Source organism: Microcaecilia unicolor, chromosome 6, assembly GCF_901765095.1.
Source record: "Microcaecilia unicolor chromosome 6, aMicUni1.1, whole genome shotgun sequence".
Classification (NCBI taxonomy): Eukaryota; Metazoa; Chordata; class Amphibia; order Gymnophiona; family Siphonopidae; genus Microcaecilia; species Microcaecilia unicolor.
In genome coordinates this window covers 173,269,074-173,288,516 of record NC_044036.1, presented here as the reverse complement: position 1 = coordinate 173,288,516, position 19,443 = coordinate 173,269,074, and the positions used below count along the sequence as shown (strand labels likewise).

The 19,443-nt window shown below is 45.7% G+C and overlaps 1 protein-coding gene across 2 annotated transcripts in view; it reads left to right on the top strand.

Annotated features, from left to right (window-relative positions):
• Nucleotides 1-19,443, top strand: part of IPPK (inositol-pentakisphosphate 2-kinase) — a 121,867-nt gene that overhangs the window by 16,937 nt on the left and 85,487 nt on the right. For both annotated transcript variants that reach the window (XM_030207118.1, XM_030207116.1), the window contains exons 3-5: nucleotides 4,985-5,032; nucleotides 8,161-8,256; nucleotides 17,668-17,734. In XM_030207118.1, the coding sequence (XP_030062978.1) occupies nucleotides 4,985-5,032; nucleotides 8,161-8,256; nucleotides 17,668-17,734 (211 nt within the window). The remainder of the gene's footprint in view (nucleotides 1-4,984; nucleotides 5,033-8,160; nucleotides 8,257-17,667; nucleotides 17,735-19,443) is intronic.

Genomic DNA, 19,443 nt, shown 5'->3' with positions numbered 1-19,443 from the left:
CTAGAAGGCTTTCTGAAACAAACCTTTGAAGTGGCCTCTTTTGGCCTTCAAGTGACAGTGTGTAGCTCATTTGTGGCAAGAGCTGGCCTCGAGTGACATCAGCAGTTGGCAATGCAAGATGGGAGCCATAACGCCCACCTGAAAGCAGAGCTGACTACTTGATGGATGCTATTTATAACATGTTACGAGTTATGGCCTGCGGCATGTCTTTAGCTGTCATGGCATGTCGGTAACTGGATGCAGCATCAAAGTCAGGTCTAGTTAAACTGCCCTTTCAGGGCAAGTGGCTATATAGAGAAGATCTGTGTACCTTGGTGAAAACTAACTTGGGGAAAATTAAGACACAGCGGTTGCTGGAGGATAAGCTGAAAGGCTCTGGTCATCAATCTTCAGAGGGCGCGTGATATCGAGGCAGCAGATGATACCGTCCTGGGCATCAGCAATATGGTCAGAAGTGCTGCTTTCAGGCACACCAATCTTCCTTTCATGTGGGCAGGAAGTCCTCCTCTTAGCTAGAACGCAATGCCTCTAGAGCTTCGTAATGATGTGAGGCTGGTTCCCTCTTCTCTTCCTCCGGTGGGAGGACATCTTCAAGATTTTATTTATTTATTTACAACATTTGCATCCCACATTTCCCCACCTATTTGCAGGCTCAATGTGGCTTACATATTTCTGTAATGGTGATTACCAGTTCCGGAAAAAAAGAAATACATAGTTACGGTAGAGGAGACAGAATGGAGTAAGTATTCAGGAAGGAAAGTTCATCTTCATCTTTACAATAAAAATTAGGATAACTTAGTTTGAAACAATCATGAATATTAAACTTCAAAATTAGTATGAGCGATAGGAAATATAGAATTAGATATTGTGAGTATAAAATGTTTTGTACACCTTTGGGATCCTGCCGGGTATCTGCGACCCAGACCGGCCCTTCTGGAAACAGGACGCTGGGCTCGATGGAGGAGCAGGCCAAAATCATGTTAGACTAGTGGGTTCTGGATATTATAGAAGGTTACAAGTTCTCTGCCCGGTTGCTCCTCTCTTCTTGCAGTCTCCTTGTCAAAAAGGAACCAAGGTGGTCGAGATTCAGGCCACTAGATTCCTTGCTGGTGGGCCATTGTTCCAGTTCCCCAGGCTGAACACGGGCAAGGTAGATAATCTGGTCCTTCATTGTCCCAAAGAAGGAAGGCACCTTTTATTCGGTTTTAGATCTCAAATGTCTAAATCGCTACCTCCCAGTGTCCCATTTTCACATGGCGACACTAAGAGCAGTCATGGCCTTGGTTCAATTGGGAGAATTTGTCACCACCCTCGATCTCAAAGAGGTGTACTTGCATATACCCATATGGCCATCTCATCAGAGGTTTCTACGTTTTAGGATGCTGGGCTGTAACTTCCAGTTCAGGGCTTTGCCCTTCGGTCTTGCCATGGGCTCCAAGAATGTTTACCAAGATTAAGTTGTTGTTGGTGGCATCCTTCCTTCAGCACCAGGCAGAGTTCACCCATATCTCGATGACTGCCTCATTCATGTATCATCCTATTTAGATAGCGTGGCAACATTTGGACAAAGTTGTCTGTCATAGGGTTGAGTGATCAATTTTGAGAAGAGCAGACTTAACTCCATCACAGATGCTGGAGTATCTGTGCATTCTATTTGACACAGCACGGGAAAGAATTTTCCTCACAGAGAGCAGGAAGTTGAAGCTGGTTCAACAGATTCATCTTCTCTTCAGACATAACAGGCATACTGGATCGGACCAATTGTCCAACCAGCCCAGTATTCTGCTTCCAGCAGTCGCCAACCCAGGTCACAAGTACCTGGCAGAAACACAATTAGTAGCATCATTCCACGCTACCAATCCCCAAGGTAAGCAGTGGCTTCCCCCATGTCCATCTCAATAGCAGGCTTTGGACCTTTCCTCCAGAAACTTGTGCAAACCTTTTTAAACCCAGAAACACTAACCGCTGTTACCTCATCCTCCTTCAACGAGTAGACCTCTGGAATCGTATGGCGATTTAGAAGTGGTGCCATGGGCAAGGTCTCAACCACTGCGTCATAGAAGTATGACCATCTTCCTTGGATGCTGGTTGCCAGATGGAGTATACAGTGGTGGCCGTCACCCAGGAGTCTGACTGTCGGAGCTCCCTTTCCGGTAACACAATGGGAGGTAATGATGATGGACACTAGCAAGTTGGGTTGGGGAGCTCATTACAGGGGACAGGCCACCTGGATGGAACAGTGGTCTCGGTGGTCAATAAATTGCTTGGAGCTCAGGGCAGTGTGGAATACCTTATGCAACTTCTTTTCTGGCGGGGGCCCTGGTCTAAGTTTTCTCTGACAATGTGACTGTAGTGACTTATATCAGTAAGCAGGGTGGGACCCACAGTCAGATGGCGGTGGAGGCAGCCTCCCTCATGATTTGGGTGGAGAAAAATCTTCTCTTCTTGTCGGCAGCTTACATCTCTGGGTCCTTGAATGTGGAGGCAGACTTTATCAGCAGGCACTCCTGCTGGATGGGGGTCCTCTCCGTTTTCTGTAGGTACACACTTTACTGAAACAAGGTCCGGTGCTCATGGAGGATCCATTCCGCTTTGGTCTTATAGCTTTGCCATTGAAAGGGCTTGGTTGAGACGAAAAGGTTATACTGATTTGGTTATTGCTACCTTGCTTCAGGCTCAAATGATCTACATCTATGGCATATGCGAGGGTGTGGAGGACGTTCGAGGGATGGCCCTCAAAAAAGATTAAAAACAATAAAGAACCAGAGTCTAACAGGGAGGGAAAAAATGAGAGAGAGAATGATCCAGATTATCAAACCAACTGTAATTAAAATATTTTGTATAATAGTGGAGAGATCTGAGTATAAACTCACCTAAGCGAGACTACACCGAAGTGATTTATGCCTCTAGGGGTGGACAAGCTTCTCGATCATAACTTCTCCACTATCTTTTATTTTTTATTGTTTGTGAGCAAAAACCCTCATGTGCTCTTATTCCAGAATAAACAATAAACTCAATACCGTGCTTTAAAATGTCTGAATCAATTCTCTCATTCACTCCGTCCGGTGACTTGCACCTAACCGAACGCCAAATGTATATTGTAGAGAATCTCGACTCTGCAGGGTTTCGTATTCACTTCTTCAGGAACTCAAAAAGATGATTTAACAAAATAAAGCTGAAAGAAAACATGCCACTCTCAAATTGGTGCTCTGCTATCGGGCAATGACTTTTTAAATGTTCCCAAGCAGGAAATGATGTGATACTCGGACTCCACCTCAAACTGATGAATTAATGATCCTAATGAGAAAATTAACAACAAGATGATCAAATGATTGTATTCCATTCAATAAAATCATTAAGTCCACTTGGAGTCAACGTGTCTAATTCAAAAATCCAAAATTGTTCCTTCCTGTTGAGTATGAGGCTCATTTTCAAAGCACTTAGCCTTACAAAGTTCCATAGTAACCTATGGAACTTTGTAAGGCTAAGTGCTTTGAAAATACACCTCTATGTGTGCCAAATTCCCTCCTCTAGGGGAACACACTACCTGATCAATAATTAACCATTTCAATTGAGCAAACTGATGACCAAACTCCGCACAGTGAGCTACCAATGGGGCCATCAGCACTTGATTATGTAGTTCTCTTATGCTCAGTCAATCAAATTTTTACCTGTCTCTGGGTACGCCCCGCCCCACATACCATAAATTACAAGGGCATATGATCCCATATATTACGTATGTGGATTCACATGTGGTGTTGGTCCTGTACTGGTACACTTTATTGATCTTATTAGGATGTTGCCATTCGGAACCTTGAACTGTCTGCTCACAAAATTGACAGTGGCCACATGATTTATGTCCTTGTAATGGCCGTGGGGTGACATCAGTCGCCGACAGCATAGTAGGTCGATTTGTATGAACCAGCTTATCTTGTAAGTTTGGACCTCTGCGATAAGCTATACAAGGTCGTTGTTGGAATGTAGGGTGAAATGAAAGAATGTCCCAATGTTTGTTTATAATCCGGGCTATTTATGGAGCTAAATCTGTGTATGTTAAGTGCACACACAAATTTATCCAATGGTTCCTCCAGTTTATCTTGCAATAAAAGAGGCCGTTGAGCATATCATGCTCGCTTGTAAATACTGAGGAGCTGGACTAGATGTCAAGAGAGATCACTGTTCCGTTCCGTTTTCAGTTCTCTATTGCCACTTGCTGGTTGAATACAACTATCCCACAAGTTCGACTAGTGGGAAGGACTAGTGGGGGAAAAAATTCAGGTAAGACCTAATTTCTTATTCCCTCTTTTTTTTTTTTTCTTTCCTGGTGGCAGTGTTGTATTAATCTGTGTAATGCTGAAATTCATTTGATTTTATGTTTTTGTATTTTTAAATATTGTGTATGCACCTTTATAATCTTCCTTGAGCACTGGAAGGTGTTGGCTATAAATTTTTAATATTGATGATGTAATGTTAAATCACATTTTTTGGCCTCATTCCAGAGCTGAAAACAGTTTAAGAGCTTGTTTAACAAATTTAAAAATTAACAACTTGGTCAAAATGTTCACAACTTGCCACATTTCTCAAGTATTGTTCTAACAGTATTTTACAGTTTAATATTATGTATAATATAAAGATATATAATAATCTTGATGTCATGAAAAACAGAGCTTTCAGATAAGATCCTATATTGCACCTTTTGAGTTATTGGGAAGAATAGTTAAAACAAATTGATTTTTCTGTTTACAGATTTCTTGTGATGTGATTTTTACTTTTCCCACCTTGAGGTTTAGGGAGAAAAAATACAAGGTTTCAGAGATTAAAACTCACTTTTTACTTTACAGTATTTCATCCTTTTTTTGCATATTAGGAACTGCTTTACAGATTTACATGAGATGTTAACTTATTAGGTCCCTCTGCAGAATAACTAGGTGCTTTACATGAATTGCTGATAATTAGAACCTTCCATTTTTTTTTCATTTTTCAGCGCAATGTGGTGTTACGTTTCTTGAAGTTTCCACCAGATCGTCATAAGGTGAGATGTGGTGGGTTTTTTGTTCCAGGACCCCTACCATACTGGGATAGGAAACCTATTTTAAGAAAACACAGCTCTAGTAGCACTAATATATTATTTCTAAAAGCACTGTAGGCATGGGTGACTGTAGTCTGTTGGTCATTGCCCTAGCTAGCCATAATATCCAGTATTGCATAACTATTTCTTTTAATAACTTGGCCTCATTGGGTAGTAGAGAGTGTAGAGAGGAAACGGATAGCTCCCTCCCTCCCTCCCCCCCACCCACCCACCCCCCAATCTTGTCATGTGCAACCTCTTCAAAGATGCCAGTTCCACACTACATAGAGGTCAGAAGCCTCAACCATTAGGCCACAGCCAGACTGAACTCTGTGTGATGATAATACAGGTTTCCTTATTGAACCCCCAGACTAGTCCAGATGCTTTGGCTATGCTCCTCTGCCAGCGGGTAGAGACTGAGAAGTACAGAACTATGATGTCATTTAATTAAGAATGGTGTGCAGCCCCTTGGTCAGTATTTCTTAGTCTCCAGTAGGTGGTAGGCCAGATAACCAGTGCAACAAAAGCATAGCCAGGTTTTGGCATTGGAGAAGTGGATAGTGTGGAAAAAAATAGGCACTGGCACAAGTAGGTTTTATAAAAACGCATAGAAGCCATTTTCATTGAAAGTTAATTTTGTGGAGCAGCTGCTCTGCTTGCCTGTGTTCCTTCCCCCCCACCATTATTATTTTTTTTGGGGGTAGGGGGGGTTCTGGAGTAAAAAAAAAAAAAAAAAAAAAAAAGACAGAAGCTAGTGAGTGAGGTTGGGCTTGAGGAGCTCAGCCATTTTAAGGAGCCTCAGAGTGTTATGCCTGGGGAGGCCCTGGGTCTCCCCAGCACACCCTTTTTTTTCTTATTATTTAAAGGGTAGTTGTTGTGTGCCTTGGTCTGTTCATCACAAAAAGGGAACTTTAAGTGCCTGATCTAAGTATTTCAGCTTTCAGATAGTGTATGGTACGCTTCTGTCTGCTCGCTAATTTCTTTTTCTGTGAACACAAACTTTCAGTTTTGTATGGAGACAGTTTTGGTTTGGGGTGGATTTTTGTTCTCTTGTATAGTGCCTCTGCCTTAGCTTTATTTCTTTCTCAACCCAGTCAAGGAGCTAATATGTTAGTGCAGCCACAAAAGTGAAAGCGCTGTGCACTTTGTGGGGGAGCCGGCAAGCGGGTACTGTGTTTGGCTTCTTGCCTAGGGTATGAGAAGAGAGCAGAGAAACAGACTTGGATTGGTGGAGAACCCTTGATTGTTTTCTTAGTGTGGTGTTCCTGCTAGTGGCTTGGTGTCTTATGAGGAATTTTCTGAGTCTGTTGCAGAGCCAATTTTGAGTGATACAACCACCATTTTTTGATGCAGTCTTATTGGTTTCTGCCCAAATTGAGTTGCATGTACTCCTGCCTTCAGATGCATCTTCTTTTGAGATTGGCAAGTAAAACACATTCAGGAGTTATGAAACTGAACAGAGGTTGTCTGTTTGTTTTATTAATACATAGAGTTTTTTGTATGAGGGCAGACTACTGCACATGTAATATGTTGTTGAGAGTTGGTTGAGTGTTTTAATGTAGGTTCTTTTAGCAATACGGTGTATGAAGTTGTCTATCACCATGCAGTGCACACATGCTGAATGATGAGTGAAACACTCATTGGCATGGTCTAAGTCCAGGAATGCTGAGGGAACTAACTTTTCTTTAAGGTTCTTCTCTTGTAGAGGCTAACATGAATTTTTATCTTTAAAACACTAATATGTATCAAGAATACGCCATTCCTTGTCATCAATACCAGATCATTCCAGACCAATGGATTATGTCCATCCACCAGCAGAAGGAAACGGAGAAAAAATAGTTCCAAGCACTTTGCCCCTTAAATGTATCGTGCAGCCTGGAGTGGTCAGTATTTTCTGACTCCTAGCAGATGTGCAGCTCCTCTTGGCTAGCTCCTGTCCCAGCTTGGCTGGGGATGGTTGAACAAGGGGTGTGCTGGTACCCAATTTTGGGTTTGTTTAAGATGATATAAGAACATAAGAGTAGCCATACTGGGTCAGACAAGTCGTCCATCTAGCCCAGTATCCTGTTTTCCAAACAGTGACCAATCCAGGTCTCAAGTACCTGGCAGAAACCCAAATCGTGGCAACACTCCATACTACAAATCCCAGGGCAAGCAGTTGCTTCCCATGTCTGTCTCAATAGCAGACTATGGACTTTTCCACCAGGAATTTGTCCAAACCTTTTTTAAATCCAGATACTCTAACCACTGTTACCACCTCATCCGGCAAAGAGTTCCAGAGCTTAACTATTCATTAAGTGAAAAAACATTTCCTCCTATTTGTTTTAAAAGTATTTCCATGTAATTTCCTCAAGTGTCCCCTAGTCTTTGCACTTTTGGAATGAGTACAGTCTATTTACTTCTACTCGTTCTACACCACTCAGGATTTTGTAGACCTCAATCATATCTTCCCTCATCCATCTCTTTTCCAAGCAGAGGAGTCCTGACCTCTTTAGCCTTTCCTCATATGAGAGTCTGAATTTTAGGACAGGCCTAAAGGGCATGAAATAACATGCATGCTTTCAGTTTCCCCACATTTGACACATATTGGTGAAGCCACTAATTTGGCTTTGCATGCTTTTACTTGATAGAAATAAAGTCTGTTTAATATCTGGAATTAGTATTCTTGGAAATCAGCATTGTGTGTGATCAAGGGGATCTCTCTCTTTTGTAATATTAAGTAACCCCAAGGGGTGGTCAACCTCCTAATCCCAAGCCCGTTGTAACAATCCATAATTTTTCAAAACACCCAGAGCCTGAATAGACTTATATAATCCAGAAATAGTCGTATTATTTGAGACTATAGAAAAAAGTTTTAGTTTATTTCCAATGGAGAGCTGTAAATTAAGACCAAGTGATGGTATATAATATGCGAATTGACAATATGCAAACTGGGCACCTTTGCATACCTGCAATTGTGACAAATTTAATAACATCTTAAACTGTAATGTCATACTTCACCACTAAGAGGCGATAAGTTAAAAAATGTATTGGTTTTGTATATATCATGTGATACATTGGAGGAATATTAACTTTGCTCCTTTCTATTTCAGACTGCTGAAGAAATCTTTCACCATCTGCAGAATATTGTAGACTTTGGCAAACACATCATGAATCTGTTTCTGGGGGAGAACTACGTTCATTATGGGGTAAATGTTATTGCTATGATGTCAGCATGAAAGATATTAAAGCTAAAATCTCATGTTTTTGTGGTGTGACAGGCTTGTCCTATAGTTACTTTTTTATGCTTTTTCATGTGCTTAAGTGCATAATACTATGCATCAGTCTGTACCAAGTTGCCTGTAAGACTTTGGGATATAGCAATGTGACTTGATTTCCTAAAAATATTTTGGGGATAAGTAAGATAATTCCATGTGAAATTTCTTTTTTACATGCAGACAAAAGGCTTTTATAAAATTGCACAGCTGAGTATGTAGGTTGAGTACTTGCATAGAAAGAGTACACCTTTGTTTAAGATCTGTATATAGGTGTTCCAGAGAGTGAAGTTTGAGCAGTGGCGGAGTTGCATTGTATTCGTATGTAGCTTATATAATAACTAGTAAAAAAGGCCCGTTTTCGAAACAAATGAAACGGGCGCTAGCCAGGTTTTCCTCGTAGTGTGTATGTTTTAGTGAGTGTGTGTGTGATAGTGACTGTGAGAGAGAGAGAGTGACTGTGCGATTGTGTGTCAGAGAGAGATTGTATCTGTGAGTGTGTGTGTGTGTGTTTCAGAATGACTGTGTGTGAGTGCGTATGTGAGACACAGTGAGTGTGAGAGAGTGTGTTCCCCCCTCCTACTCCTCTCTTCCCCTTTGCCCCCCTCTCTCCCCCCCTCTTATGATAGCTAAAGTAGCATCAATTCCCTTACAGGCGAGGGCAGGGCAAACACTCATGGGCAAACTTTGATCTGCACCACCACAGATTTAGAATGTTGGGACTTATGGAGGCTTCATTAGAATGTTGGAGGTGCGTTTTATATATAGAGATTCTCACCTCCAACGTTCTGAAGCTGCCTGGGACCGTGGCTTCCGCTGTAGGTGGTCTGCTTCATGCAGTAGATAACACTGATGTCACTGGCCTGGAAGCATTGAAGAGTGAGCAGGCTCAGCGAGTCTGCTGCCTTCCCTTCTGTTCGCTCTGAGCTGGGACTCTGATCCCGCCCTTGTGGAAACAGGAAATGAGGGCAGGACCAGAGTCACAGCTCAGAGCGAACAGAAGGGAAGGCAGCAGACTCGCTGAGCCTGCTCACTCTTCAATGCTGCCACCGGGACCCCGGTAAGAGAGGGGGAGAGGGGGGTTGGTGATTTCTTTTTTGGGGGGGGGGGGGGCGATGTGCACGTTGGGGGATGGGGGGAGGGAGGGAGACTGGAACTCGGAGGGAGGACAGTGAAGGACAGTGACAGAGGGAGGGAGGAAGCCATGGAAATCGGAGGGGAGGAAAGGGGGCTGTGGGACTTGGAGGGGACACAGGGAGAGAGTGGAGGGGGGGGAGGAAAACCTTACTAGTTATCAAATATGCAAGTACACGTGCACATTTATTCCAACTTCTGAGCAGGTGCAAATTTGTGTGGGGGCATTTACTTGGGAGCCTATTTTATAAATCCCCACAAGCACCTTTGTTCTCAGCTTTTCCTGCCCATTTTCGTTTCCTGTGTGGATTTGTATTGTTTTGCCAGTCTTCTAGAAGCTGATCTTTCTGCTTCAAGATACGTAAAATTTGACTGGGATTGACACCATATTCTTTAGCAATAGATACTTGTTTTCTAATTTTTTTAAGAACTTCTATTCGTTCAGCCAGTGTTAAAGTCTTACAGTTGCGTGACGGCGACTCCCGTGTACACTCTTAACACTCTTTTTCTTATTCTGCCTGTGTCGGTTAGCCAATGAGATTTCAAATTTACCGTCCCTTTGTCACATGCCAATCGGCTTCCATATTCTATGCATGTGCTTATGCGGAGTCTTTCCTGCAGAGGAGTGGTCTTAAACCATGCATATAAGCGAATCTTGCACTTATCAGTGGTGCGCTAAACCGAAGTTTGTCCCCATAGAAATTGATGGCGCCAAAAACGGGACCGAAATACGGCATGCAGTTAACCAGAGCATGTGCTTATCCGACGTGCACTTAAATGGAGTGCACTGTATTTACATCAGCCATTGACAGTGTAAGCAGCTGTGCCTAAATGTTGCTTTATAAATACCAACTTAAGTTAGTATCCTATATGTCTGTTATGTATGAAATTGCCTAACTTTAGGAGACCTGTACTTAATTACCCCCCTCAAAAGGTTTTAAAGAGAAATGAAATAGTGCAGCATGCTATCTGATAAGAGTAAGACTTCTAATCCATATACTGCAATAACAATATTAAAATTGCAGCAGAAGATGAGTAAAAATGAACTATCAAAATAAATGTTTAGAGACTGTAAAACAGTTTATATATTATATGCAAGTATTTATTTTGCACTATGAGGCAATGGAGGGTTAAGTGACTTGCCCAGAGTCACAGGGTTCTGCAGTGGAAACTGAATTCAGTTCCCCTGGTTCTCAGGCCACTACACTAACCATTTGACTATTCCTCCACTCCAGGAGAGTTCAAGTGCTTTTCAAACAGCCAAGTGAAGCTTAAATGTTCTGATGAAGGACCTAAAGATCCTGTAAAAGATAATGGAGAAATACAGTGGGAACTCATCAGGAGAATATAGACAGGATAAATATTTAAATTATGTAAACCAGATTAAGATGAACCATGGCCTTGTAGTTCACAGCTTTTGGCTCCACATTTAATACATTTTCTACCCAGATCTGGTAAACTGCGTACATTTGTTGCTCTTATAGCTGGAGCTAACATCGGTGGTTAAGATTATTCCTTTTTTCAGGTTTTGTTCCCCGAAACTATTGACCTGCTAGCCTACAAGTCATCTGTGAGAAATGCAGATAGAGTATGTGATCATATTAACTGCATTAACAAAATAAGAATAGAACAGAGGCAACAAGAGGAGTTTGGTATGATACAAGAGTGCAAGATGCTAAAATGCCATGAAAAGTACCATTTCCTTGTCATCAGCAGCAGATGAATCCATTACGAATGGGTTGTGTCCACGTACCAGCAGGGGGAGATAGAGAACACTGAAAACCATAGTGCCTCTAGGATGGCTAGCTCCATCTGCCTCTCAGTATTTCTCTATCTCCCAGCAGGGTTGGACGCAGCTTGCAGCTCCTTCAAGATTCTGCCTGGGGTGCTCCTTTGATTTTGCCAGTTGTAGCAGGGGTGTTGTGGCTAAGTGGAGCCCACTTTAAAGGCACATAGGTTCGCCCTTTCCCTGCCTTTCCCACCCTCTTCTGCCTCCGGAGTAGCTGTAGCTGTTTGCCTCCAACTTTCCTCACAGCGTTTAAAAAAAAAAACAAAAAAAAAACCAACGAGCTTTTCAGCGCTGCTGAGGCTTTTCCTGACTGTGCAGCGTGACCGTAGCTCATGGACTCGGTCCTTGGCGGTAAGAGCGGTACTCAGCTCCTCTGGGGAGGACCCGCGGACAGCGTTCCGATTGGGGCGATTTGGGCGCGAAGCCGCCATTTTGAATTTTATTCCGCCGTTTTTCGTCGATGGCTATTGAGCAAGTTAAGCGCTGTTCCTGTTGTGGCAAGCAAGGATCAGCAGCAGGGCTCTGTAAAACATGCTGTTTAGATGGTAGAGCCAGTACGAGCATGGCGAGCGATGATTCTTACTGCTCGATGGAGCTGGCAGCGGGCGCCATCTTGGAACCGCCGCATGGCTTGAACCCCCCCCCCCCCCCCCCCCCCGCGGTTGCAGAGGAGTCTGAGAGCAGAGGGGCGCCTCGGGCTGAGGCTACCAGAGGAGCTCCGTTCCCCCGTGGCTCCTAATTTGGAGACGGGAGGTCAGGGCGAGTTTTTCTCCCCCGAGTTTGTGCTTATTTTACATAAAGCCTTCATGCTGAAAAGAGCTCTGCCGCAGGTGTCTGACACTGCGTTGCTACCTGGTCCCCCTCCGACTGATGGTGGCCAGGGGCTGATGTCAGACGTGGATGCCCCTGAGCATTGGATGCACGCTAAGCATAGACGGGAAAATTCCCCGTTGGAGAGTGGCGCACCCCCCCCCCCCCCCCCCCCCGTGGTCGGGCTGTGGGGCCTCTGAGGGATCTGGCAGGCTTTCGTGGTCTGAAGAGCCAGAGGAAGGTGCCGGTTTGCCACTGGATCTGGATGATCCCACTGCGGTTCGGATTTTCCACCGCGATGAGCTGCCAGCACTTATCTCTGATGCCTTATAGGCCCTCCCTATTGATGACCCTGTTCAAGGCGAGGCCTGCTCTGGTAATCTGAGGATGGCGAGTACTAAGAAGCCTGCTTGTGCCTTTCCTTTGCATGACTCCATCCAAGAGCTTATTTCTGCTCAATGGGCTGACCCCGAGGGGCCCTTGAAAGTGGCCAGGGCGATGGGGCATCTTTATCCGCTGAGTGAGGAGCACCTAGCCCGTTTTGGGATACCTAAAGTGGATGCCTTAGTCATGGCGGTGACAAAAAAGACCACCCTCCCAGTAGAGGGAGGGGTCGCCCTGAAGGACATTCAGGACCGGCGGCTGGAATCAGCGCTAAACGGTCCTTTGAGATTTCGGGCCTAAAGGGCGTCTGTTTGTAGTTCTTATGCTGCTCGAACCTGCCTTTCTTGGTTACAACAGGCAGCGCAACAGCCTGTGGATGGTGCGGAGTCCCTCGCTGAGGTTGCCCCGCGAGTGGAGTCGGCCTTGTCATTTTTAGCTGACGCCCTCTATGATCTGGTCAGAGCTTCGGCTAAACAGATGTCTGTGGCGGTGTCCGCCCGCCACCTTCTATGGCTATGGCATTGGGCGGCTGACATGGCCTCTAAGCAAAGGTTGGTGAAGTTGCCCTTTCAGGGCCTTCTGTTATTTGGAGAGGAGTTGAAGATTTATTAAAGACCTGGGGGATGCTAAACCCCAGCGGTTACCGGAGGATAGGCCGCGGCCTTCTTCCAAGGGTCAAATGGTTCCCTCCTCCTCCAGACCTCGCTTCCGTGAAGCTAGAAGGTTATCACCCGGGGTGCTCTGCTGGATTTACTCAACGTGTCCGCTTTCAGCAGAGGAACTCCTTTCGCTCGGACAAACGCTCCGCAGCGGCAGGCTCAAGGCCAGGAGTTCGGGGCTGTCCTCCACAATGATGGGATGCCGGTCCACTCCTCCTTTACAGCAGTAGGAGGATGTCTTTCTCGAGGAGTGGACCAAGATTACCTCAGATCAGTGGGTCCTGGACCTGATCAGAGAATGTTACCGATTGGAATTCGGTGCCCCGGTGAGAGACGCGTTTGTAGAGTCTCGATGTGGCACTGCTGTCAAACGGGCGGTGGTAGAGGAGACCTTACAAGTCTTGTTGCACCTTGGAGTGGTGATCCCCGTGCCTCCTGCCGAACACGGCTGCGGTCGTTACTCCATTTATTTTGTGGTGCCGCAAAAAGGCGGGTCTTTTCGGCCCATTCTCGACTTAAAGAAAGTCAATGAGTCACTAAGAGTGCTGCATTTTCACATGGAAACCCTGCGCTCCGTCATTGCGGCGGTACAGCCAGGAGAATTCCTCACGTCTCTGGACCTAAAAGAAGCTTACTTGCACATTCCTATATGGCCCCCACACCAACGGTTCCTCCGATTTGCTGTGTTGGGAAAACATTTCCAGTTTCGGGCCTTGCCTTTTGGCCTCGCCACAGCTCCCCAAACCTTTTCCAAGGTAATGATGGTAGTAGCTGCTTTTCTCAGGCGAGAGGGTATCCGGGTTCACCCGTATCTCGACGACTAGCTCATCAGAGCGGACTTTGCAGAAGAGAGGAGTCATGTAACAGCCAGAGTGGTCTCAGTATTGCAATCTCTGGGCTGGGTCATCAATATACCCAAATGTCACCTGACCCCCTCTCAATCTCTAGAATATTTGGGGGTCCAGTTCGACACGGCCTCTGGGTTTGTCTTTCTACCCGACCAAAGGCGGTGCAAGCTTCAGAATCAGGTCCGTCTGCTCCGGAGGATGCCTCGCCCGCGAGCTTGGGACTTTGTCCAGATGTTGGGGTTGATGACTGCCACCTTGGAAGTGGTGCCATGGGCGAGAGCGCACATGAGACCTCTGCAGATTGCCCTGCTTCAACGATGGTCTCCTATGTCCCAGGATTATCAACGCAGACTCACATGGCTCCCTGCGGCCCGACTCAGTATGGAGTGGTGGCTCTCAGACAGCATGCTGCAGTGAGGAATGCTGCTAGCGCTTCCTGATTGGTGCCTGGTGGTAACGGATGCCAGCCTGAAGGGCTGGGGAGCACAATGCCAGGGAAGCTATGCCCAGGGTCTGTGGACGCCCGAGGAAACAGGGTGGCCCATCAATCGCTTGAAACTGAGAGCGATATTCCAGGCTCTTCTGGCCTTTCACAAGACTCTCTGGAGGGACTGGCTGTCAGAGTTCTGTTGGACAACACGACAGCAGTGGCCTACATAAATCGACAAGGCAGCACTCAGTGTCAAGCACTGGCCGCAGAGGCCGCTCAGATATGCCACGGGGGCCGAGCTACATCTGCAGCTTCTGTCAGCAGCTCACATAGCAGGTCAGAGCAACGTGCAAGCCGATTTTCTAAGCAGGTATCAAATCGACCCTGTGGAGTGGGAACTGGCAGACGAAGTGTTCCTTCAGATCTGTGCCAAATGGGGAACGCCCGTAGCGGATCTTATGGCCTCAAGCACGAATGCCAAAGTCCCGTCCTTTTTCAGCAGACGATCCTCGCTCAGCGAGGTTGGATGCCTTGGCTCCACCTTGGCCCTCGGGCCTCCTGTATGTGTTCCCTCCTTGGCCCTTAATAAGGTGGCGACTCCTGCGAATTCGGCTGCATCAAGGAGTGGGGATCCTCATTGCCCCGGATTGGCCCAGGCGGCCGTGGTATGTGGACCTCCGGCAGATGCTGGTGGAAGCTCCCCTTCCGTTGACGCAGGGCCCGGTGACCATGGAGGATCCATGCCGCTTTGGTCTTACGGCATGGCTATTGAGAGGGCGCAATTGAGAGACAAGGGCTATTCTAACAAGGTCATCTCCACTCTTTTGCAGGCCCGCAAGCGTTCCACTTCCGTTGCGTATGCTCGGATCTGGCGCCAGTTTGAGGCTTGGTGTGCTTCTAAAGCGATCACACCCATGCGGGCTTCTGTCTTGCAGATTCTTGACTTTTTGCAGGATGGTATACAAAAAGGCTTGGCCTACAATTCCCTGTGTGTTCAAGTGGCAGCCTTAGCATATTTTCAGGGGAAGGTCGCTGGCTTCTCCCTGGCTGCGCACCCAGACATTGCACGGTTTCTTAGAGGGGTTCTTCGGCTCCGACCTCCCGTGCGGGCCCCTTGTCTGGCTTGGAACCTGGGGCTAGTATTAAAGGCTCTTCAGTGTTCGCCCTTTAAGTTGCTGAGGCAAGCTTCGGAGAAGGATGTGACTCTAAAGACAGTCTTTTTGGTGGCCATTACTTCGGCGAGACGGGTGTCTGAGCTCCAGGTGCTGTCCTGTCGAGACCCATTTCTGCAATTCTCAGAGTCCGGAGTAATGGTACGTATAGTGCCTTCCTGCCTAAGGTGGTTTCAGCGTTTCACCTAAACCAGCCTATTTATCTGCCCTCCCTTACTAGGGAGGAGTTTCCGGAATCTTTTTGCAGTTGCATCTTCTGGATGTGCGCAGGGCTGGGTTGCAATATCTGCAGATGTCTAATGCCTTCAGGATCTCTGATCACCTTTTTGTATTGTTGTCAGGTCCTTGCAGAGGGTCTCCAACGTCTAAAGCCACTATAGCCCGTTGGCTTAAGGAAGCCATTTTTTTCTGCATATCTGTTATCTGGCCGGCCTCCGCCTGACGCCTTTAAGGCACATTCCACAAGAGCGATTTTGTCCTCTTGGGCTGAGACGGGACCACACTCTCTTCAAGAGATATGTAGTGCAGCTACTTGGGCTTCTAAGCTCTCTTTTGCCCGTCATTACAGGCTGGATGTGGCTGCCAGGAGGGACGCACTTTTTGGAGCACAAGTGCTTGCGCGTGGTGTGGCTTGTTCCCGCCCTATCTAGGGATTGGCTTTGATACATCCCATTCGTAATGGATTCATCTGCTGCTGATGACAAGGAAGGGAAAATTAGGTTCTTACCTTTGTAATTTTCTTTCCTTTAGTCACAGCAGATGAATCAATGATTCCTCCCCGATTGACTGTTTTGTGTTCAGTTTTTCCTGCAGACATGTTCCCTCATTGGGAGAAGTTGGAAAACAGTCTTCAGGATTTCTGTTTACTGTTCTGTTACAGGAAGTTGAGTTTGTCCCTCCTTTGTGTTATTGCACCTGTTCTGGAGCGTTCATTCGCTGTGAGGAAAGTTCATGTTATGCTACTTTGCGGTTTAACACTGCTTTGGAAGCTTCAAAATACTGAGAGGCAGATGGAGCTAGCCGTCCTAGAGGCACTATGGTTTTCAGTGTTCTCTATCTCCCCCTGTTGGTGGGTGGACACAACCTATTCGTAATGGATTCATCTGCTGTGACTAAAGGAAAGAAAATTACCAAGGTAAGAACCTAATTTTCCCATAGGCCTGAAGAAGTAATTAAGTTCTCCAAGAAATCACCTGGAATACATCATTCCTAATATCAGGACCCTGCAAGAATATTTTGGGAAGATTTCCTGTCGTTTCATTTTTCCTCTGTTTTGACAAGTTTCCACAGTAAAGAGGTCACCTTAAAACATGTGTAAGTGGTTTTTTTTGTTTGTTTTTGTTTTGTTTTTGTTTGTTTTAAGATCTGTTTATCAATGTGTAGGGAGGATGTAGAGATTTCAGAGATGTGTGTTTGGGCATGGTTAGGGTTGGTCAAAAATGTGTGTCTATATTTTACACACCCTTTTCCCCATTTGCTTTTGTACTAGTGTGAGACATGCATAGGTTTTTGTAAAAGTGCTTGTTTCAGCATGGGCTTTAAACTAGGATTAGGGGATTTGTTTCCCTTAATCCCCATTTCTTATTTTGCCTCTTTTTAAAAAGCTTTGTGGCTGTGGTAGTTAATTGGTACCACTTATACATATATGTTTTTGTGCTCAGGCCACTGGGGAAGGGGGGATCTTGTGTAGTATGGATTTGCACTTACTGTGCGCTAACTGCAGATATTAGCTTGCAGTAAGTGCAAAGCCTGTGTAGTAAATGCAATGGGCATGCCCTTCATCTGCCGCACAGGCCCTTCTTTACATGCCTGTGCGTTAGTGTATAGGGCCTCCACAAATCGGCCCAGTCATGTATGGTGACATGGATGCTGTCAGAGGGTCACTTCATGATAGACACCCACTGCTGTGCTACTCAAGCTCCAACCCTCAGATTCTCCCCCTTTGATCCCTCCTCCCTGGACCTACTCTGAGCTGATCCTTGATAGTCCAGTGGACTTGAAGCAGGAGCAGTCTCCTTCCATGCTCAGCCTGTATGACTCTGGGTGCAAAATGGCATCAAAATAACGGTAGGGGCACTCTTTCATATAAGGGCTGACAGTGTGATTATTTATTTTATAGGAAGTTGTGCAGCTGCCTTTGGAATTCTTGAAACGACTTTGTTTAAAGATCCAGTCAGAAAGACCAGGTGAGAAATTGAGCATAAAGCTACGAGAAATTTGTAATCATGAGAGCCCTGCAATAGTGCTGGGCATGCGGGGGGGGGGGGGGGGGGGGGGGGGGTCATGTGCATGAGGGGTACAGATTGCTTCTTTCTCCCATCTTTTTTTTTTTTTTTTTTAAACTTGCTTCCTCCTCCTTTGAACTTCCAGCTCAGTTGGAACTAGGGCTAGGATCTGTTGCCATGACCCTTAATTTATGCAAAACTTTTTAAATCCTCTTCTATTGTACTTTAGTCCAGGCATTGTAATGATGGTTCTAATAGTATTTGCATTGTATACTGACTGTGTGTGTGCTCTCTTTCTCTTGCTCTCATGGAAAACATGAGATTAAGATCTAGTGAAGCTTAAGGAATTTAATGTTCAGCAGCTAAAATGTAATGCTGAAAAATGCAGGGTCATGGGTTTGGGGCTGCAAATATCCAAAAAAGGAGAAGAAGAGGATGAAGATAGAGCAAGATACGGAGTTGAATGTATAAGATAAGATTACCAGTGGGATAACATGATGTCAAAAGCTAGAAGCAAGGCCAGTCCTAGCTAGACTAAGCAACTGCCTAAGGTGGCAACATTTTAGAGGCAATAGACCATAATTGTAGTTTGAGGAGATGCCCCCCCCCCCCCCAATATGCCGCAAGACATGGTGTTAAAATAAGGGGTTTTCCACCTCCTTTCTACTTCCCACATGGCCCAGCATATCCCTTTATTTCTCCCCTCCCTGCCAAAACAGCAGCTCTGCTTCCTACCTCTGTGCCCCCCTCCTCAGGGTCCACCTCAAACCTTGTTGGTTTCTGTCTTGGAGCCATAATGGAGACCAACATTTTTTTTTGTGGGGGGGGGGGAGGAGGAGAGAGAGGCAGGAAGAAGAGCTTTCGGTCCAGTAGGGAGGAGATGCTAGGTCACATGTGGAGGAGAAAAGATGCAGGACCATGTTGATTGGGGGGGGGGGGGGAGGATGAGAGAGGGGAGATGCTGAACATGGTGGAAAAAATAATGAGGATACATAGGAATATACTGGATGGGGGGGGGAGGGGAGACAAGAGGCTGATCAGCAAATGGTGAAGTGGGAGAGAGTCTGGTGCTGGGGCTAGTGCAGGGGATGGGAAAAGGAGCTTATGTTGGAGGACTGAGAAGGACAGATATTCTAGAAGAGTGAGAAACAAAGGCATATGCAGGGGAAGGTGAAAATAGAGGAATAGAGGGGGGATGAATTTTGAAGTTAAGATGGAAGAAAGAGTAAATAGATATTTGAGGAGAAAGGTAGGTAGATAGTGGAAAAGGGGAGAAAGAAATATGGGAGAAGAGGCAGGAGTATGAATGCTGGGAGTTTGGGCAGTGGGGGGGGCATATGGGGGGGGGAGAGTGGCACATAGCTGAAAGTTCACCTAGTGTGTCGGATACCTTGGGCTGGCCCTTCCAGAAGGATACTTGAGTGTATAGGGAGAGAAATGGCCAGTAGAAAAAAGATGATGGTACCTGTTGAATAAGTCTCTGTCTCTGAGACTTCTTTTGGAGTACTCCATGCAATTTTGGAAATCTTGCCTTTAAAAGGATGTAAACCTGATGGAGTCTATCCAGAGAATGTCTGCTAAAAGATGAATGACCATTATCAAGCATAGGGAGACAGACTTAAAATGTAAATATGCATTACCTTAGAACACCTGATCTTGGATGCAACCCA